At 33.8% G+C, this 23711-nt stretch overlaps 1 protein-coding gene across 5 annotated transcripts in view; it reads right to left on the bottom strand.

The window, feature by feature from the left end:
- Positions 1–5330: 5330 nt before the first annotated feature.
- The window catches only part of LOC136035309 (furin-like protease 1), a 133105-nt gene continuing 114724 nt past the window's right edge, over positions 5331–23711 (bottom strand). For 3 of the 5 annotated variants that reach the window (XM_065717007.1, XM_065717009.1, XM_065717008.1), the window contains 3 exons: positions 11503–11623; positions 9236–9345; positions 5331–5668 (listed from right to left, as the gene is read on the bottom strand). In XM_065717007.1, the coding sequence (XP_065573079.1) occupies positions 5406–5668; positions 9236–9345; positions 11503–11623 (494 nt within the window). In that variant the 3' untranslated portion in view covers positions 5331–5405. Of the gene's footprint in view, positions 5669–9235; positions 9346–11502; positions 11624–17225; positions 17353–23711 lie in introns of those variants that run through there. The other 2 variants (XM_065717010.1, XM_065717011.1) reach the window with 1 other exon arrangement.

Raw genomic sequence — 23711 nt, 5'->3', positions numbered from 1 at the left:
GATATCTAGCTAAACTCAAGCTCAACTTAGCAAGCATAACCTGTGCAGTGCGTGATTATAATTCTTTTTGTTACTTTTGTGGGGACCTGGAATTATTTACATATTCTATTGTGCCGCATAACCCATCGTATAATGTTAAAAAATTGGATTGCCAAAGATCGTCCTTTTTGGGCAACTATCTAGGGCCAAACAAAAAGCGGGTCGTCCTCGAATTGGGGGACCCTTAAAGACATATTCCTGCTTAATATAAGTAGTGACAGCTCTTTCGTTTAAAATGGTTTTGAAACATAACCATACCCAGAAAGTAAACTATTAGAATTCACTACGTTTCATATTACGACCGACGTGGAGTATTTACATTTTGATCACTGTGGAATTTTGGCGAAAATTGTAGCCAAAACGATTCAATTTTATTCTTGTAAAATTATTTGAATGGTCTAGTTAATAATGTGTATTGTGACCAGAGGCGCCATTTGGGCCAAATCTTTGGGTGGGCATGGGGCATTTGACAAAACTTGAGACTTTTATTATGAATCTAACCTACTTTCACAGTTTACAATGATTAATAGCAAATAGCGTAATTACCCCAAGGGTCGTCAGGTAATTACGCTCTTTGGCTAATAGGCGTGCAGTTAGTTCAAATCCTTTGAACAGAATGGATTATGTTGGACATAATGGATAATTATAGCTGGAAAAGGGTGTTTTGTGGTGGAAGTTTGGCCCCCCCTGGAAAATCTGGGGTGGGCATTTGCCCCCCCCTGACCCCCCCCCCCCCCAAATGGCGCCTCTTATTGTGACAATACTAACTTAGTTTAGACTTGTGACAACTGCGCTCGCTTTTGGTTGACCTCCATGTGAATCGGGAGGAGGGCGAAGTAGGAAGGGTTGATATTTCCAGTGATTTCTTGTTTATTGCAGAATGACCTCTAGCAGATCGACTCATTAGCGGCCAAGCACATACGCTAGAAGGGGAGGGGGACTTAAGCGGGGCGTTCAAATCATGTGGTTTTCTTGATTCTTTTTTCCATATCTTACCATACTTGATGCGTAGTTTGCCTGTCCCATATGACTCCTACAAATATGGGACCCATTAAAATGCCAATCTCCATCCCAGAAATAATATATAAGACACACTTCCACGACTAAGGCTTTAAGAGGGGGGGGGTACGGCTAAGTCATTTATTGGGTGGAGGGATTTGGTCAAGAAAGATTGGTTAATATTTTTATGATAAAATCTTTTATATTTAGGATTCACAAGCTAAAATTTCACTCCTAATCTTGAAATGCCTTAGCCTAAAACTCAAATAAAGAGTATTCAATATTCAGAAGATTTATTGTACTAACTCAGTTTTATCGTCGGAGTGCAGGATTTTCTCCCTTTTCGGAATTGGTTAAATGTCACCCTCTTCTTTAGAAGTATTCAGATACTCGGGTGAAAAAATGCTCCCTTTGAAAACACATCGTTTTTTTCTTCGATTTTAGTTGAATACAAGAAATATAGATCTAATATATGCATCGGCACTGTTTCTGTTTTCTGTTTCTGTTCTGCTTTCAAAGTACTTTCTGTATCTTGTATCTTGCTTTCAAAGTATCTTTCTGTTTTCAATTTACCTGTTCTGCTTTTTTTTAGTTTTTATACTAGCTATTTTATCTTGTATTTTTTATCACGTCTTTTACCGCTTTATTAAATTTCTTATCTTTCTAGTGGTAAAAAATATTCAAAAATTTCAGACTACTTGTGAGAAGTTGCTCGCTTGCAAAGACAAGTTGTGTATCATTTTGTTCAGATAGATTAATATACTAATATTTTGCTCGTTTGTAAAATCACATTTTGCATCATTTTGGTCAGATGGGTAATATACTAATATTTTGCTCGTTTGTAAAAACACGTTTTGCATCATTTTGGTCAGATAGGGTAATATACTAATATTTTCATTCTTTAAATCTTCTCTTGTGATACTGGGAAAGCTAACAGACCTTGCAGTCCTTTTTTTTTATTTTTGTTCAGTCATTGCTACCTACAGAGACCAGGCTAATGCCGCCATAATTAACACAGTCACTCTTATCAACTTTCTTATTTAGGAATTTAATCAGGGTTTCCCTTTTTCTAAAATCATATTCATATTCTTTGGTAACTTCTACAGTATCATCACCTGGGTCCTTATTGTTTATCCTGACCATATAGTTCTGTCGCTAATTCTTTCAATGTATAAATATATAGCCCAAATTAGCCTATATAATTCCCATGTATCTTACCATGCGTTTCTTTTGTTTCAACAGGTGCACCTGTAAATTGAATCTAGATGGATGAAATCCAGAAGGAAAAAATACATAGGAAATATATAATTTGGGGTATATATTTGGATATTAGGGGCGGGGCTGTGGTTACAGCGAAAGCACCTTTAATTAACTAAATTTTTTCTGCATATGAAGAAGCAAGAATTGTTTTCTTAACATGTTTCCTTCTCAGTAGCCCTGAATGTAGGCTACATGGTGTGTTTTCATCGAAAAAAATTAAAAACGGTCAATCCCCTCACCCCTCTCTTTTAGAGCTTTAAAAAAATACATGTTATGTCGACCCTCTATATTCGTTTGATTTTACACCACTGAGAATCAAACTGAATAGTTTTTTTTTTCCCGCGTTGGATTTGGTGTTCTCTGAGTGTTGATTTCATTAATGGTGGTGGTCTTCCCTGCGCTTTGAATATCCTCCTGTAAGTCATCGTTTGTTATGCAATCTGAATTTTAAAATTAACAGAAAACTGACTAATAAAGATAGATTTTTGTCGCTTAGCTCCGGTCAGGCTAGCCTAGTAAAGATTGGTTTGATCATCTCTTTAATAGACCAGATCTTTAGTATTTGCTCTCCGAAATTTTTTGAGGAGGAGCTGTCTTTTCTAAGTAAAATACTAAGAAGTATCATGTATTCAGAATGTTTAGAATTTCTTCGAATGTTACATTATAGGGTTTGGGATGTTACGTAGTAGGATTAGTTAGAGTCCACCAGCCAGGTAGGGAAGTTTTTTTTTAAGATTTTTTTTCTTGAAGAGGTTTTTCAAGACCTTTCAAGACATTTCATGATGTTTCCCAGACATTTATCTTTAAGACATTTTTCAAGACGTGTCAAGACACTTCAAGACTTTTTAGACATGTTTCCTCAAGACTTTTTGTCAAGATGTTCTTATGACATTTTTCTTCAAGACGTTTCAAGACATTTTAAGACATTTTTTAAAATATTGTCTTCGATATGTTTTTCCAGACATTTCATGAAGTTTTTAAGAAATTTTTCTTCAAGACGTTTTGATACATTTCAAGACCTTTTTTAAAACTTTTTTTGTTCAAAAAGTTTTTCTTCGTGATCTCTAGTTCTTGTATAATAATGTTGAATTATATTAAGGATGACGCATTCAGACGTGACAAGCTAGACTTGGGGCCCATGGGCGAATCCCCGGTTTAACTGAGGGAGACACACACGGAGGTGCTACGTAATTACGCTACACACATTGGCGTTACATAATACTTAATGAGATTGTTTTGTCTTCGAGAATTTCATTTTCTTTCAAGGTGTTTTTCTCATGGAACCTCATTGGTATCATGGTTGTAGACATCACACAAAGATTCCATGTTGTGTTTGCCAATATACTTAATGATAAACCTTGAGGTTTAGGAATTGCGCTCTTTGAAGCTCCATAATACAATCATTCTTCTTTAAACTCCATAAGATGTTTCATATGACAAATTCCATGCCTCATCAAACCATTAAATGGATATAAATCTTTTCTTTCTTCCATGCATCATGGGTTTAACCTACATGAAAAGATCGGGAGAGAATTAAAGAAATTCTTATTGTAGATAATATAGCAAGGAACCAGTTTCAATGCACGAGCATTCAAACCCATTGCAAATTTTTCGGATTATGTTTTAGATAGGCTGTTTTACATTCTGCAAATAAGTTATTACGAAAGGATTATTATTAGCAAAGTGATGTTACAGCAATTTCCCTTTTTTCGAACAAGATTAGCAGAATCTAAAAATCTACCAAAGCTAATTTTATGACCGTCATGGTGAGCCTACCTCCTGCACAGCGTGAATTACTTCATCTTTCATTTTATTATTAACTGAAATAAATCCTAGCTCAGAAAAAAACAATATACTAGCATCCAACGATTGACATCGAGGAACCAAAGATCAACATTTAGAAGTCATTGGGGCATCTAGTAGCCAATGATTTACGTCTAATAGCCATTAATCGACATAACGTAGCCAATGATTGACATCTAGCAGCTAACGATCGAATTCTAGCAGCCAATGATCGATATCAAGTGGCCAATTATTGTCAACTCTGCCTGTTGGATTTAACTCCGCCTGTAAGTAGTTACATTCAATCCAAAGCCTGGATAAAGGAGGAGGATTTGAAAGTGGTCTAGTAACCTGCACCTGGAAAACATTTATGCAATAGCAAAATCCAAAGAGAGCCAAAATTTTACTTTTTGTGATGATTGTCGACAATAGACCATCCCCAGATTATCTGACGTTGATAACCTTAGAATACCCCCGCATACGATTTTTAAATGCAAAATGCCCCATCAAACTTACTTTTTGGGGTGTCGAAACTATGTTCCGACTATCGACAACAAAACAGTTTATGAAATAAATGCATAACTGAGGCCTGGTTATACTAGCACTCTCTGAGGTACGTTGGACTGGAGCATGCATATGAAACCTGGATATGGGTATAGTATCCTGTGCACAGTAGCCTCGAAAATAAGGAAGCAGCAAATGTGGCCTTAATGCTCTTCAAAACAACCTCAAAAGCTTTGACAAAATGGCCTCCTATTAACCAAAGGATATCCACAGCCCGATTTCCGGGCAAAGATACCAAGCTAACCGTAGTGGCATGCTACGCCTCTACAAGTAACGTGGACGGCGCAGCGACGGATAGCTTATGCAGTTAGCATTGAAAAGTGACAAAACACATTCCCATTTATGATGTAATTTGTTTTTCCAGGGACTTCAATGCCAAAGTGGGGAATGATAGATCTTACTGCCCAGAGGTCCTTGGAGATGAAGAAAATCTTGTATGGATTTGTGACTTACACTCTTTGCTAGTATCTGGAAGCCTGAAAAGGTACCCAGCGATTGGACAAAAGGGGGAGTAGAAGACATGGGTTCCAAGGTCCCCAACCCATCTGTATGTAACTGTGCCAGACTTTCCATATAACTAATAAACGATTTAGCTAGAATAGTTAGGGGCTATTTCCTGTTTCGAAAACCACAAGGATGCGCCAAAGGATGTGCCCTTATTCTAATTTCTATAAGAAGAAAACAGGGATGTTACGATCTACTTTATTTTCCGTGCCATAAAAATATCATACTAAACATAAAAAACACACAAACAAAACAAATTAGTTCTCATCATTACTATCAGTGTACATTTTCTCATCTTCATTTTGGACATTCAACGTAGTATAACGAGCATTTAATCCATTGTACTGATGATATGTACTATCACTAGGCTTAATTTTCAGAAGATAAACGAATAAAATAACAATTAATATTAAAGTAATGCTCAATGCTGTTGAAAGACCTATATACCAATTTTTATCGCTTTGGGTCTGTTGAACGAGAATCGTCGGGTGACAAAATGTCTCAGATCCTTTGTTTTCGCCTGAAAAAGACACATTTAAAATTCATTTAAAACGCAAAAATGAATATAAGAAGCATAAGATTGACCAAGTTGGTAGAAAAGAGCAGTTGTAGTCTTATTGGAAAACTACCCCCTTTCGATATTAAGGTTCTTACGAGTGTCTCTTTAATGTCGCTTTTGTCATGTAATTCCTCATTTTTTCCTTCATGTTAAAATCACCATGTAGTCTGGTATGGCTTTTAAACTTTAGTTTTGATGGAACGGTTGTTTCAAAAACTAGAATTTCTTTTTTGATGATACATCGTTTTTCGGGGATAAAAAACTTCGCCGATTTCACTTGTTTCTCCAATTTGTATCACAGGCTCTCAGTCACCTCCCTTCGTTTCCTCATTTTCTCTCAGTATGAATTTCCTCAGTTTTCACGATGGAGAGCTGAGAAACTTTTTTTTTTTTTTTTTTTTTTTTTTTTTTTTTTTTTTTTTTTTTTTTTTTTTTTACAGCAAGAAAAATTAATCGAATTTCATGGATTTTGTATTCCCAACATTTTGACCCTGCCTGAGCCAAGATTAGCAGCACAAAATGGTAAAAAATGGCATTTCGCTGTGATGTAGACACAATTTATGTCTTTGAATCTTTTTTGAAAAATCCCAAACAATTCTTCTAGTAATTATAAGTTATCGCTCAGTTAGATCTGAATTGAAATCATTGTTTTCAAAATTGTCTTAGGTAGGAATTATTTTCAATTAGATAGTTTCTTTTGAAAAAAAACTCGTTTTTAAATTGAAGCAGCTACGAACCGTGGTTTCTCTTTACTAGGCTACTGCTGCAATTATGATGATTCCACAGGTTCTTGTACATCATTAGGTGAAGAATAATGATTATCATTGACTTGGAAATACCTGAGAGGGAGCTTTACAACAAGTATCAAGGGAAGACAATGTATAAATATTATAAACAAAGTTTTATGTATCGTTAAAAAGAAGAAACAAACAAGTGATTGAATTTCGAAAAAAGAAGTCACCGCGAGCCCCAGAAGAGGCAAATTGGCGTTTTTAACCTCAAAATAAAGGATTTTCTGATTTATAGTGAACAAAATATAATGAAAAAGTAAGAAACAATGAAATGACACCAAATTTAAAATAAAGTATTTTATTAACGTATTTTATTTATTAACGATAAGTAGTAATAAGCTAGAAAAAAATTTTTCCTGTCAGTTACAGTGCCAGATTGGAGGGGGAGAAGGCAATCAAAGTGCCGGCCAGAGAAAGGAGACACCAAAGGCACATAATTTCATCTTCATTTTTTTTCAATGAAGTTTCAACAAACAAATTGCTTTGAGAAGTGTATTAGGATTGAATAGCAGAGGCATAAATTTGCAAAAAATATACATAATAGATAAAATATAATAAAAAACGAAGCGGGTAATTTTTATACATAGAGAGGTGCTTAGATTCGAGATTGATGCATTCTTACCCCTTTCTTTCATTTTTCAATTTTTCTAATTTTAGGTTATTGTAAGCCTAATTGGTACACCATTATTTTGTTAAGAGAGAGAGGCGGAGCTTCTCTCTGAGAGGGTTATGTGGGATGATCTTTCCATGGAGGTTTTGAATAGCAGAGGCATAAATTTGCAAAAAATATACATAATAGATAAAATATAATAAAAAACGAAGCGGGTAATTTTTATACATAGAGAGGTGCTTAGATTCGAGATTGATGCATTCTTACCCCTTTCTTTCATTTTTCAATTTTTCTAATTTTAGGTTATTGTAAGCCTAATTTGTACACCATTATTTTGTTAAGAGAGAGAGGCGGAGCTTCTCTTTGAGAGGGTTATGTGGGAGGATCTTTCCATGGAGGTTTATTTCATGGAAGAAGAGAATTTTTCATGAAGAGAGCGCCGGTTTTCCCAGCATTATTTAAAAACCGATTAGAAATTAAATAAAAAAAAAAGTTTTTCAACCGAAAGTAAGGAGCAACATTAAAACTAAAAACGAACAGAAATTATTACGTATATGAGGGGGTTCGCCTGCTCATCAATACCTCACTCTTTACGCGAAAGTGTTTTTAGTACTTTCAAGAGAGTTATTTATTCTAATTAAACAGCCCTTGTGATTCAGAGGTCATTCTTAAAGAATTGGAACAAAATTCAAACTTTAGCGTAAAGAGTGAGGTATACGTGGGGGCGAACCCCCCTCATATACGTAATAATTTCTGTTCGTTTTAAGTTTTAATGTTGCTCCTTACTTTCAATTGAAGAAACTTGTCTTTTTGTATTTAATATTAGACAAAGACAAACAAAATAAGACAAACAAACCATTATAAACTCTCATTTGGAGCGGTTACAGAAGGAATCTTATACTAAACATTGTTTTTTTAATGAACCATTTTTTCTCAGAACTTCAGAACTATTTTAATCAGTTGAATAGGGTTAGTCCATGACTTAAAAGAAAACGCTTCAATCCCTATGACAGTAAATGATTCCAATGTCACTCAAAAATGCAAATCACATAAATATCTTTCAAGAATTAATCAAGACACAAAAACGGATGTTTTTAGACAAAATTATAAACAGATACCACCAAGATCAAACTTTGAGACCAAGCCAAACTACACTGAATATGGCAAAATTTTGTCGTACCCATTCGCCATGAGGTTGGTACTGATGTCGCTACAAAATTTGATCAAATGATCCTAAATACGGCCATCTTTTTGCTCAATGCAGAAAAAGTCATGAAGGATCTAAGCATCTTTCTAAATTAGCCCGTGATTATATATGCGTTAATAGCTTTTACCCCGTGTCACAAGCTTGAATCAGTAAAGAAAAGCCATTTCGGTAATGTTGACAAAGTAGATACGAAAACATTCTACTACACAGTACCGTTTTAAAGGATTTTTCTTAAAAACTAAATATTTATGATTTGTGTAGAAATAGTTCTAAGTTTTTCAATCCTAGAACTCTTCTCGCTCCAGCAAGTAATCCATGACTATGGATAATAATGGTTCTGGATATATATATATATATATATATATATATATATATATATATATATATATATATATATATAAAGCGCTGACATATTTTCTCATGTTTAAATCTTCATCAAAAATGTGACAAGCACGCTCTTTGGACACATTCTTAGCCTCTACTATCGCTGTCGCTTGAATTTGACGGCTATTTAGCATCATTCGGTAAACTTTAGCGATGTTATTGTTAGTGGCTGCATTTTTTTTCTGACGTCCCGGACATTTAGTGTTTCCCAAACTGGCATGGTCACATTAGAATTCAGTCGGCCAAAGTTTTAAAGCGTTTTCAACAATCTGAAAGCCCAATTATAAGACAAAGTAGTGTCAATTTTCAATTCTTTCTTTTGAATAATTGGCTCTCTAAACATCTCACCTTCAGCTAAAAATGTAACTTCAAATAGTACGAACTAAGGAAAATATGAAGAAAATATAAACTGGCTTGGTGATCTTTGAAATCCACTAGTGAATGGCTACGTTTTAGGGGTTTATACAATCTCATTAGCTTAGAGACCCTAACCTGGCCCTTAAATACAATTGTAAAGCAAAAAATTTTACTGTTACCTCTTTGCAATTTATGAAGGATCGAGTCACCGTGACACTTTTCACAATCTGTGTCCAATGGACCAAAACATGTTAAGCAACTGTAATGGCACGGCCGACAGAAGCGCTCCCTAAAAAATAAAAATGCAGCTAAACTCAACTATATTTGATGGACTTGTCGGATATTACACTAAATGTGACTAGCAGCTAAAGTTTTGAATCAGTGGGATTGAAGGCGTTCGAGTACTATGGCTTATAGAACATTTGCTGATACAAGCAGGTCTTATATGAGCTTTTGGGCCCGTTTTCTTCAGTTGTTTAAGGTGTGTCTTCATAACCATAAATGGTCGTTTTATGAAAGGTCTATAGCCACTGGAAACTATCCAGGTCCGTTACATAGGAAATAGAACAAGATCACTGTGAATATAGTGATACGTAAAAAGAGATCTTCAGTTTATCGAATTTATCGTTGCTTCACATAGATAATCCTTATTCTTTAGTAGTCGGATTCCATGGAATACGATGCAGGTGAAACGGAACCTACAATATTTTTGGTATAATACTATCATATGTGTAGCTCCGCAACTATGATCCTACAATTGTTGCAACACTTCGCGAAGTCTCTGCACCGGAGGTCTAGTTAATTCATGTGACCAGTTTGTAGAATTATTTTTGAACCCTACACAACACGAGAAAGCATTAACAAAATATTTTTGGCTAGCTTAACATTTGAAACCGCCTTTTTGATGCTTTGACTCCCCCCTCTCCCAATTCAGCTCTTCCAAAACAAAATACATACATGCCTACTTGACAGGAGGTTCACTCCCTCCCCCGTCCGAAAAAGGGAAATATCATAGTTATTACCCCGTAATTTCCTATTCTTCCAAAAATTACAAATACATATTTTGTTTGTTAAAGATTTATATTTATTAAAGAGAAAGTTTCAAAGACATAAGAAAAAATTTCAAGAATATAGCGTTCTTCTTATATTTTAAAAAGAGAGACGGAAACTTTTTTTGTTAATCCTAAATTAGTGGGAAGACCATTTTGGCATCCTCCAAGGCTCTTGGTAACATTGGGACATAAATCAGGTAAGTGTGGGCCCTTTCAATCTCATGGCCCCATTATTCAAATACTAATTTAGTCGCCTTACTTTGGATGTTCCTACATTAGTCATTATTACTTATAATTTCCATAAATAATAGTCATTAGCTTTTAACTCTCACCCAGCTTAAACAATAAAGAGTACCTAGATTGAAATATTCCAGCAATTAAGAGCAGGGCCAGATTAAGACTTTTAGAGGCCTTGAACACTCAGATCGTTAGGACTGTTTAAACAAAAATGATGCAATGAAAAAAAGTTTGGACTTGATATACTAGGGTTCACCGATATCTCAAATTTAGTTTTAGCACTTTCGGATGCCTCCGCAAACTTGAAGGCCTTAGGTATGGTTCTTATTGGACAATATACTCTTGGTTTTAATTATTACACGGAAGGACAGTTCTTCTTAGGACATGTGAAATTCAGCTCCATGATTTTAAAGAGTATTTATGTCATCATAAAATCATTGCATAGGTGCTAATACCTTCAAACGGACCTCAAGTAGCTTATCCATATTTTTCATTTGAAAAGTCGACATATTCAAGGGGTCCTTGAATATATTCAAGTGATATATTGAATTTTTCAATGGGCGGAGGGTCCTTACAGTCCTTTTCTGGGGCCTTAGGTCATAGAGACGAAAATCCTTCCTCTGCCCAAGATTTTAAAGCTGACAAAACGACTAAGTTTCATCGAGACACACAAGTAAGCATCGGCTTTCAAATTCATTGCTAAAGATCTAAGGTCGAAGTGAAAAACCACAAGGAAACTAAAAAAAAGAAAGAAAACAATAACTAAAAAAGCGGACCTTCGGCCAGGGAGTTTCCGAGAAGAAAAGTTCAGTTATTCCAACTAAGCCAAAGAAGTGTAACTGAACTAATTCTACGATGTTTCCTAAGGGGGACAAAAGGGAGATTTTCTTCACAAGCACCGTTCACGCGTGCGCTTAGCTAGACATCAACTTCCTACTATCATCGTTTTGGATTAAAGAGGGCTACTTATAAAAGAGGAGGCAAATTATTGGTGTCTAGCTAAGCACGTGTGTCTAGTGTCAATAGAAACGTGTTATGTCTGGTATGGGAGGTAGACGAAAAGCAGGTAATCATTATCCTCAATTTGACTCATTGGTATGTTAAGAAATACACAGGGCTTTTTAACCAATGGACTGAAAAATCAAAAATACCCTTACCCAAGACTGGATATCCACTTGTAAGTTCCATCAGGGCATTGTTGCACACAAGAGTTGCCAAATAAGAATTCGGGTGAAATACAGGCAATAGCATTTTCATTCTCCGTGAAAACAACATTACCTAAAGTCAAAATAAGATAGGAAGTTTAAATGTATAAGTGAATACTTTGCCTTAATACGCTCATGATATAATATGAAAGGTGAAAAAAAAGAATTAAAGTAATAAGTTGCATAAGGGAATAATTTCTGGAAAACGAGGTTTAAAAGAGGTTTTTCTACAGTCCATGCACCTCTTACATATAATTTTTTTTTATTTATCATAGAGGCCATGATGATTACAATTATTTTTTAAGCCCTGATTTATTCCGGTATTAGCAAATAAAAAGCAGAGCGTGCTTAGAGAAATCATTTTTAAACCCTATACACCTGCCAAACAAAGTTTTTTTATATTGCACGCAACTCACTTTTGTTACGTTTCATATCTTACATTTGGCGATATACCATTGCTATTGTTCAAATGCCGAGTCTGACCTGAATAAAAAAATAAATGAAAGGTTTACTTATATAATATAAGGAACTTGAAGGGCGAATTTTGGTCTGACTACTGAAAAGATTTGGCGTCTTCGTTGCTACATCAATCAGTACAGCAGTAAGATACAGCCTACATTACTTGAAAATGTGCAAAAAAGAGAGAAAAAGAGACTGCAATGAAAAAGAGACTAAGAACTGTAAGGAAAAATGACAGATTTTCCATTGCATTTTACCGATGTGCACTTTGGTATATGAATAGTGACTAAAATCACTGATGACAACAATTTTCTTTTTGCAATCAACCTGTGCGTTTGGAGGAAAATGAAGATAATGGTATAAATCCATTTCTGCATTCAATTAGATCAAGAAGTCAATCTTACTCAATGGTACGGTAGCTGCACTCTTAACTGGTGGTCAGTTTGATCTGATACTGAGAAATCGACGATTTTACCATGTAGTTTTTTTTTCATTTCTTTTACATTAGCATTTATCAATGGCATGTATGTTGCACCAGAGACAACCTTAATTTATCGTTGTGCGTATTCGTGCTATTTGCATGGTGATATTGAAAGTTATTAAGATGTGAGTTTTGTTTTCTTTATAAATCGTGTTTAATTTCGCGTAATTCATATTTTTTTTTTCCGTTGATAAAGGCTCCCGGACGTGAATTTGAAATATTCAGATTTTTTCTTCTATTTAAACTTTGTTTCTAATTTTGTCCACTGCTTTGTTTTAAGATATTACACACGCTTTTTCAATACTTCTTTTGTTAAATTCTGTTAGAGGAGCCTAAAAATGGTTTCCCTGGGAGGACTTCTGATAAAGTTTGTTCCACCGTCAACTGATCAAGATGAAGTTATCTGATAAATTAAATAGAAAAAAAACAATTTTTTTACTGAAAGTAAGGAGAAACATTAACTTAAAACAAATAGAAATTATTACGTATACGAGGGGGGTTCGCCCCCACGTATACCTCACTCTTTGCGCTAGAGTTTGAATTTTGTTCCAATTCTTTAAGAATGACCTCTGAATCACAAGGGCCGTTTAATTAGGGGGTCGACTTCTTCTCAACACCTCGCTCTTTACGCTAAAGTTCGAATTTTATCCCAATTCTTTAAGAATGACTCCTGAATCATAAAGGTTGTTTAATTAGAATAATAAGTTCTTTTAAAAGATCTAAAAAAAATCTCAGCGTCAAGAGCAGGGTATTGAAGAGGGTGCAACGCCCCTCATACACGTAATAATTTCTGTTCGTTTTAAGTTTTAATGCTGCTGCTTATTTTCAGTTGAAACAAACTTGTTTTTTTAAATTTAATTTCTTATATTTTTTAAATAGTGCTGGGAAGCCCCCCCCCCCCTATGCGGAAAATTCACTTCCCTCATGAAAAATGTCTCCATGGACAAGATTCTCCCACGTAACCTTCCTCCCTCCACCTGTTCATAACTTGCATCCCTTCCCCCAGGGACTGTCGGGGATTAAGCCGTCCTCAGAGACATAGTTATTAGACTTTTCAATTATACTGAAATAAATGGACTCCTTTAAATTTCGATCGAGTGACTCTGGAAAACGAATGAGCGTGGGAGGGGGCTATCTGCCCTCCAATATTTTTTGTCACTTAACAAGGGCAATGGCAATTTTGATTTTAGATCTAACAACCCCACTCCCCAGATCTTATGACGATTGGTTCAGTAATATCACACCTGGAAAAAAACAAACAAATAAACACACATCCGTGATCTTTCTTCTGGCAAAAAAAGCAAAATTTCACATTTTTGTACATAGGAGCTTGAAAACTCTACAGAATGACTCTCTGGTATCCTGAACCTGACGGTTAAATTTTCATTAAGATTACTTGATGTTCTGGGGGTTTTTCCCTCCTTTTTCCGAAATGACAAATTTTCTCAGACTCTTAACTTTTGATAGGCGCCATTAAATTTGATGAATTTTACATATTTTGAATAAGCATCAAAATTCAACTCTTTTGGTGTATTTAATGTTATCAAGACTCAGTTTATAGAGTTTGGGTTGCTATTGAGCCACATCGCTCCTTACTTACGGTTCGTTATCAAGAACTGTTTGATATTCCAGCCTCTAAGTCGCTTATCGAAGAAAAACGAGATTACAATGTGTTCACTCATGCAACCGTTCTGTAGAAATACTTAATGACATCGCAGGCAAACGTTTTTAAACATGTACATATTGCCAGAAAAATTAATGGAACACATAAAATACAAATACAAACAATAATTCTTGACAAAAGAAAAACAATAAAAATCAGTGAAAAGAACAAAATCAATGCAGAAAAACTGAGGAATATATTCCAAATTTAGTACCGTACAATTAGCAAGTTAACTGGCAAATTACAAACAAACTTTCGTTTTTATTTTTTTAGAAATAAAAATAAAAGAGCCTTTTGAATCAAAAAGGGTAAAACAATTTAAAACGCAAACAATTTAAATACAGTTTAACTTTAACATTAGAAACAAAGACGGTATGATATGAGACTGAAATGGCGTTATAAAAAGTTTGACAGATTAACAAAATAGACTCGGTCTATTCCCAATTGAAATTACAAGTTGTCCAACTTTTGGACAAGAAAAGTTATACAAACTTTTCTTGGCAAAACACGACCCAGAAAATCCTGAAAACAACGGGTCTAGAAGACTGAGAAGCATAAAAGAAAACACTAGTTTGAAAGAAGAAGAGAAGAACAATACGTATCGCAACAATTTCCCCTCAAAGGAAAAGAAATAATATCAAAAGAGAAACTGGTTTTATTTTATTCCTTTGGCTCTTCTCTTCTTTTTATTCCTTCCAATCACGTAGTTTCTGTTTTCAAGAGTTACTACTTAATGTTTTGTCAAGGAAGGCCAGTTTGGCTTTAGATCTTTTATACATTCTTTCTTGATTAATTACTCCATCTCATGGCGTTATCACAGCCTATATAGACACACAGTCGCGCAAACATTTTTCAGAAGCAAGACATTACCATCGTCACGACAATAGTTGGCGCTGCGTCAAAACCAGACACGCTCGCAGTTAGAACCCACGGTGATTGGCTGATTACGCACCCATGGTGGTCACAACAGAAATTTCTGTTTTCACTCCCGGAATAGAGCCAAGATCTTTCCGCGCTGATTGGCTGTGGGAGGGCCGGAGGTTAACGCCTAGTCTAAAGATGTGTGTTGAAATCCTTCTATGGGCAAGATACGACTCTGCGTCAAAATCCAGAGTGGGGGGGGGGAAGAATAGGAAGATTTCCCCAAGTCAAGTGGAAATTCCCAAGTTAAAAATAAAAAATGATAGTACCGTAGAGATAGTGGTATACTAAAGAAAACTGATCGTTTTCTGTGGATGTTTGATGTACGCCTCTCTTAGTTTTTACAAGATTTTTGAAGTCACTAAATTTCAGCTGCGAGGCGACTGCGGTCTGGCGAGAAGTTGCTCCCCCTGCCCTATAGCAAATTACACCTCTAGTTAGCTGTCTGTTGCGTTTTCAGTACGATCGACTACAATCTTGCAGTTCTGTCACCTAAATCATATCAAAGGAGGCTGTAGGCTTGAGTCTCACTAACTAAAGATATTTCAAAGCATATTTCCCTTTGTGTTATGAAGAGTACCTGCCTTTCATTTATACACTAAGTATTTGATCCTCTCCCTTGCAAGAGACATTTTTTTTTGGAAAACTCATATATAAAACCTTACATTTTTCCAACCTTAAGGCTCTTCTTGAATTCTCACTTTCCCATGGATAAACATACTGAAGCCAACCCCATTCATGAAAAGTTTGAGTGGGCGCCCGGATGCAAATCAAACATCACTAAGTAAAAGAAGAAATTTTTTTAAACATAAAGCGGGAATACAGGGAAATATTTTTCAACGATCAATTTAATTCTATTTAACTTCATAAGTCGAAGATTGGACATGTTTCTTTTTTTACAGCCACCAGATGACGATATATCGGGTAAAAAACAAAATAGCGAAGAAATATATATTTCATTCAAAAGTTATGTTTCCATTAAAAAACAACCTTAGTTTGTTTTAAGCGGCAATAAGAACGATCAGTGCAGAACATAAAATTATTATTCTTTTTTCTTAATCTCTTATGTTTTTTTCTTCTCTTGAAAATATCAACATTTCAAAATCCTTTTTTTTTGTCAACCTGACAACCACTAAAAGGAGATTTTAGTCTTCTAAAGTAAAAAGCCAAAGGAAATATTTCAAATTTGGATTCTCCAAACCTTGGCTATATACATCCATTGAAATTTTTGAAATATAAAGCAGTGCATGTGGCGTTTCCTTGGGAAAGGAAATGTCATGCGCAGACATTTCGATCTATGGTTTCGACGGATTGAATTTTTATGTACTCGATCTAATAATTTAGAAAAACACTAAATAAAAAAAGGTGAGAAGTAACTGAGAACCATTTCCAGTAGCTAAAACCTATATCTTAGAAATATCTAAGTAATTACTAAAGGTGATTGTCCATTGAAGGATCAAAAGAACAGTCCCCAAATATATTTCATTAAAAAATTCAAAAAATGTACAATGCAAAAATTCAAAAAACAGAGCCAATTACAGACAAAATAAAGGATTGTGCTGTATTTGCAATATTTTGGTGAACAGTTAAAACTGTTCACCAACATATATTATTTTTCTGCTGTCGTACGGTTTTGATATTTCAGAACAAAATTTGAAAATATCCAAAGAATTTAACAACAAATTCAGAACATTTTAATGTTCTGAAAATTCCGAAATAAAATTCAAAAAAGTGCTAGGAGTATTAGACAAAGGAGCAAAATCAAATATTTTTGTACAAAGTTACTAATTGTAACGAAAATTACTGGAAAGTACAACCTACTTTCGATGTACTCAAAAATCTTTATTTTTAGAATAAATTTGCTACAAATTGTACAAATGCATTGCAAGTTGCAACTCTGTCCGCGAGACAACTTTTAATTTGGCAGACAAGCTAGGTAGATTACCGCATCAGTTGTGTGGCTGTCATTTTGCTCAAGAAAACACGCAGCTCTTTAAACCAAGGGCAAAACCACCGCTTGTCCTTCAAGAAAGGTTGATGAGAGAAGAATAAGACAAAACAGAAAGTTGAATAGAAAACTACGAGAACAAAAACTCCCAAAACAAAAAAATAAAGCAGTGCAAAAGAAAGAGCTAAAAGCAAGCAACAAAAGCGGTGTAATATTAGTTTATTTGTTTTCAAAAGACAAAAATTTAAATATAATTAATAAAGGCGTGATGAATTTATCAACCAAACATAAATGATGACAGGAAACTGACGAGATTGAATATGTTGCCCCCTGAAAAAAGAAACGAATAACAGAAAGGTAAAAATTACAACAACTAACAGATATCATTTAGACTTTATTGGTTAATTTCGTGAATAAATTAATTACTGTTAATTATTAGGTAAATTAACGAAGCATAAACAAATACACTAGTTAATCTGAAGAAAATAATAAAAAAAGCCCCGATTTACTACCGTGTAATGATATTTGGATTAGCCTACTAACAGTAAAACCTCCAAAATTATGAGTTACAAAATTATTTTAACAGCAGAGGATCCATCTGCGACAACAAAATCCTCCACCCCCTCCCCCCAAAAAAAATGTTTTGGTATTTTAGAGGATTTGCACCAGAAACTGGCTTATTAAGTTAGTATATATATATATATATATATATATATATATATATATATATATATATATATATATATATATATATATATATATATTAAAATATATATTAATATATATATATATATATATATATATATATATATATATATATATATATATATATATATATATATATATATATATATATATATATATATATATATATATATATATATATATATATATATATATATATATATATATATATATATATATATATATATATATATATATATATATATATTAATATATATATATATATATATATATATATATATATATATATATTAATATATATATATATATATATATATATATATATATATATATATATATATATATATATATATATATATATATATATATATATATATATATATATATATATATATATATATTAAGTATATATATGTAACAACTGGACGAAAAATATTTTACACATGAAGTTTTAGGTTAAAAAAGGATATTGTACACACAAGGGGGCACTACCCTAGGTATTTTAGATGTTACAGGTCAAAAGAATCCAGATGTAAAATCCAGATGTAGAATCCAGATGTAAAACATGAATAAGAACATATTAATAAAATTTACCTGAGAAATAAGAAAACTAATGTCATTTTATTTGAACGCGGTAATCCCAGGCGCTTGCAAGAAATCAACGATGCCAATCGAAAGGCATACACAAAAAAGAATGAATGTGCTATAGTATGAAAATGCCATCGCTTAAAGTAGCGCAGGATTAATCGTAAGCTAGCAAAGGTATATGTATTAACTGGGTGATATAAAAAAAGGTAAAGAGTACGGCATTAGACTTTACAGTCCCTACCGGCGAAGCTGATCTCCATTTCTTGGCCCTTCAGCCAGGAAGTGCAATGGGGGATTGGGGACCAACCATCCTGTACTTTCGCACATGCCTCCTGTTTACCTTCCCCAGATTTCTCCAGGTACACATTTAGAGCTGAGTCGACTCTGGCTGAGCTTACAAAGTCACGTCACTGACCCCCGTCCCAAACGAAATAATTGGATACACTAGGATTCGAACCCTCGACCTCTCGATCATAGTATCCAAAATCCAGCGCGCCAATCCGCTCGGCTAGGATTGGGTGGTATTCGGTGTATTAATTGGTTAAAATATAATCAATTAATTATAACTAATTCATCTTAACGTAATTAGCTGGATGTATTAACTAGGTGCCTAGCACAAATCGAATCTCTCACTAGCTCATTTTATGCTCGCTAAGATGTGCTTAGCAGGACTTAATGCCACAAAATGGTCATATATTTAGGGTGCCTTCGGAAAGCTCAACCGGTCTTTGCGTTCCTAACACTGAAAATTTTAAAGAACAAAAATGTTTTTCTTTTGCAATAAAAACTGAGATGAAATTCATAAAAAGACTGAGCCGAGACTTAGGGCAAGAAAAGTCCCGCCAGAAAGTACTGCTGCAAATACCTGAACACTAAAGAACCTCAAAGACGATTTAGAAAATGTTTTCATAAGGACCTACAGACAAAATGTTTGGTTTCTCCCATATAAGATAAGTTTGATGAAAAAAGAACTGCTGCTGGTGGCCCCAAATAAAAATAAAGACCACTGGTGGTCAACTGTCTAGAAAGGTTCCATTTAATTCCAGCTAATTCCTAATTGAAGAAACGGTGCGATATACTGGTATATCGTTACAGAATGTCTTCAAGACTTTTAAATCATTTTTACATGATATTTATAGTAAAAATTTATAGTTTATTCTCATATTCAAAACTTAGGACATGTCTGTATTATCTCGGATTTAATTTCATGTTAGTTGAGATAACGAATGGGTATACTCTTAGAAGAAATTTCTGTATTTAATAAGTTACCCGTCATCGATACCAATTCTTAGTTACAGGAATTTAATCTATATTTTAGTTAAAAGAAGAAATGAAAATCACTGTGGACCATTCCTTTCCGGAAATTATCCTTTTATTCCATTAGTGTGGGAAGGCATTGCCTTATTGTGGCAATAAATCTATGGCAATGGATATAGAATCATTTGATTACCAGGCACCTATGGGTATAGCTATAAGCTTATATTTTTTTAGGGGAGTAAATACTTCTCTTACCCCCAAGATACACCAATGCGGGCAAAGCGTAACAAAGCAAAAAAGCGCATAACAATAAGAGCGTTAAAGCAAAGCATTAAATATTCGTATAATACCGTTAGTATAAATCAGCTTAAGTTTATATGATCTTATTGTCTGTTCGAATTCAGTTTTCGAAGTGAATTCAGTTTCTGACTGGCTTTTCTCTTTCCTAATGAAAATTGACATCAATTCAGCCTTTGTGTTTGTACATGTATATTTGCAACCAGCAAAACTTCATTCAACAGAACAGTTCAAAAAGCCAACACTGAATCCCTATTGTCTTTTCGCTTTGTCTGTTTTATGTAACAAAGACAGATAGGCACTTGCAAATCTAATTACATATCATCTTCGAATGTGGTCCGTTCTTGTAGGATATCACAGTCCACAGCTGTAAAGGTGAGCAGTTTCTTTGGCAGTAAAAATCAACTGTTTTTCTTTTGGCCTTTTGCAATTATTGCCAACCTCCATTTACAAACAAGATTTACGAAGCAGCAACCCAATAGACCACGATAAACAAGCGACAAAACGAGACAACAGAAGCGTGAAAACACAGAGAAAAACGTAGACTATTCCTTAAGTCAGAATACTCAGAACAGATTTATTCAGTCGCACAAAAAAGGAATGGCACACTGTGCACCAAAGGGATCAACTAAACTGTCATTTAACTTGGGCAACGCAAGGTCTTTGGGTATATTCATGGAAAAAATAATCGTAAATGCGTAATAGAAAAATTAAAACAATAAAAGTGGACAGTATTGTGGTTCCTCATTTCTATACAAAAATCGATAGGTTGTAAGCATCCCGACGACAACTAAAATTGACAGATTTAGAAACATTTCTTTTTCCCAGCTTTTCTCAGGGATATTTGTGCATTAGTTGACCTCTTCAGACGAATATGTATATATTCCAAATTATATATTCTCCATGGATGCGAGGATACGGTTGCGGTTCTCCATGGTTGTGTGATGTCTTTCAAAATATTCTTCTAATAAATTTAAGGGCAAAGTCAAAGGGCATGGGAAACTACAAGAGTGGAATGGCAATTTAAGATGGAAAGATAGGAGTTGGAAACTACTAGCGTCAGGCGCAGCGTATGGCTGGCGAAATCCTTAAAGTGTGTTTAAATAAGTAGAAATAAGTCAAGTCGAACTGGATAATTGGTAAAGGCCTAATCAAATAGTACTGAAAACTCATAGTTTCCCATGCTCTTTGGGCCTGATCTGTATCTGTATATATATATATATATATATATATATATATATATATATATATATATATATATATATATATATATATATATATATATATATATATATATATATATATATATATATATATATATATATATATATATATATATATATATATATATACATATATATACGTATACATATATATATATATATATATATATATATATATATATATGTATATATATATATATATATATATATATATATATATATATATATATATATATATATATATATATATATATATATATATATATATATATATATGTATACGTATATATATGTATCTCAAAGGTGAAGTCTCGGTGTAAGTTCTAAACAAACCGTACTGGTTTTCTTTCAAGAAATAATTTAGCTCAGTAGGCCTAGGATTGATGGGGGTAAATCATGACTAATTAGGCTAATTGAGCTAGATAACTTTTAACAGATAGGTCAACTAGTTAAATGGTTTTGGGCTCTTTACCCTCACCTGCATCTTAAGCTGCCTTAAAAATCAAGTATTTGGCTGTTTAGTGTAGGCTAACCTACTGTTTAATAGACATATTATAAGGCCTAGCCTATTTGTCAATGATGGCAAAGGGTTATACCTAATAGTCCTGTTGACATAATCAGGTGTAGTACATATTAATAGGTCTAATTAGTAGTAGGCAGAGGTTTGATGAAGGCAAATCATGGCTAATTAATTAAGTTTAAAAAATACCGAATTTCGCCAGACGCTAGATGGCGTTGGTGATTTTTTTTCACTAGCGCCAGCTTCCCCTCTTATGAGTTACCAATACTTTTTGGGGCAAGGTAGTATAGTCAACGACATCAAGCAATGGAAAAATCCATGGAGAATATATAGTTTCGGTTATATATTTTACAAATTGAGGGAGGAGGGGGTAAATTAAAGTGACACGTTTTTATGAATGACATAAGTAAGTATTTTAGAATTGTTGAAGTGATTTTCAGAATTTTATAGTATTTTCATCTGAGGCGGGCAACCACTGCCCCAAGTAGCTTCATAGGTATGCTGGTTTCTGGTAAATCGGGACTTGCTTTTATACGATGTTTACAATCCTGAAGGACGAACTGACACATATATGTATTTACGTCGTGCAATGATCTGCTCTTTCAATAAAAAAAAAAAAAAAAGGAAAAAAAGCAGTTTGCCAAAAAATAGAAGGAAAACAGGCCCTGACCCTGAGGACAATATGAGAGAAATACAAAAAATGCCAAAGACTATAGCTTGAAAATACTTATTTATTTGCACAGAAAATGAATACTATACAATTAATGACTAGAGAAACTGATTGATTATAAACAAAAACAAGTAGATAATTCACCAGAGGTAGAAGATACTTGAAAAGTTGTTTTAGGATAAACAGAAACAGGGATGGCAATAACACGGCTGACACGTACAAAAAATGTGCAAGATATTAGTCACGCAGGGATTTCTACCCGGATTCTACTAGTGATGCCATCTCGAGCAGAGCTATCAATTTTTGAGGCTCAAATCATTTTCAAATCACGGTTAGAGATTGGCTAAATGGCTAAAAATCAGGAAAACGTTCTTTATGCATAACCAAAATTGTTTTTTCCTAATTCTTTCACCGTCTCTTAATGATTTTCTTCTCCCCAGGCAATATTCGACAATTTCTCGTTTTTAATACTCCATAGTTGGCCCTTTTCATGAGTTTCTAGTCTTTACGTGCAATTTTTAGTTTCAAGTCAGAAAAGGTTTCGAAAAAATGTGAATTTTCTTTAGATTTTAGCTATAAGATATAGAGGTAATAGACCAAACAAAAGTTTATCAACTTCCATTGTCACTATCAAAATTTTACTTCGCTTAACCCAGCAAGTTAATATCCAAATTTTGCTGATACAGAAACTTGGGTAATAATCTTATCTGAAAACAATCCTGGAATTAAAAACAACACCTATTTTTCAAGAATTTAAAAAAAGAATGACATAGTGTTAAAAAACAGATTTCGACATACCTGGAAAGTATGCACTTTAGAATTCTATGTAACATACTTAGAATTCCCCCGACATAAATTCCGTTGCAAAGCTTAAGTTTGTAAAATAGCATTGATGAGCTAAGAGAAATCCATTAATCTAAAATAATTTTACATACTTATGGATCTTGCGTAAACCAGTGCGATAGGCCTGTTTAGTAAATAAGAAAACACTATTGCTTATTGTTCCCAATAGCCCACAATATTAGATTCATCTAATTTTGTATACATATTTTTCCCAATAGCCCACAATATTAGATTCATCTAATTTTGTATACATATTTTTCCCAATAGCCCACAATATTAGATTCATCTAATTTTGTATACATATTTTTCCCAATAGCCCACAATATTAGATTCATCTAATTTTGTTCATTCGCAGATAATTATAAAAAAAAGGATTTTACTTCATTAGGTTTGTAAGATGTAGAAATGTAATTTAGACAATATATTGCACAATTTTTGACAACAGATTTCAAATACTGCTACAAAACGTTACGCTTGGAAAAAAGCCATATTTTAAATAGTTTAAAACTTCATACAAAAATTAGAGCAATTTTTAGGAAAAGCACTTGGCACACCTTAAAAAAAAAGCGATACTGATTTATCTTGT

The sequence above is a fragment of the Artemia franciscana genome, chromosome 14 (assembly GCF_032884065.1).
Source record: "Artemia franciscana chromosome 14, ASM3288406v1, whole genome shotgun sequence".
NCBI lineage: Eukaryota > Metazoa > Arthropoda > Branchiopoda > Anostraca > Artemiidae > Artemia > Artemia franciscana.
The sequence above is the reverse complement of the archived record's forward strand: the minus strand, read 5'-3'. Positions and strand labels throughout refer to the sequence as shown.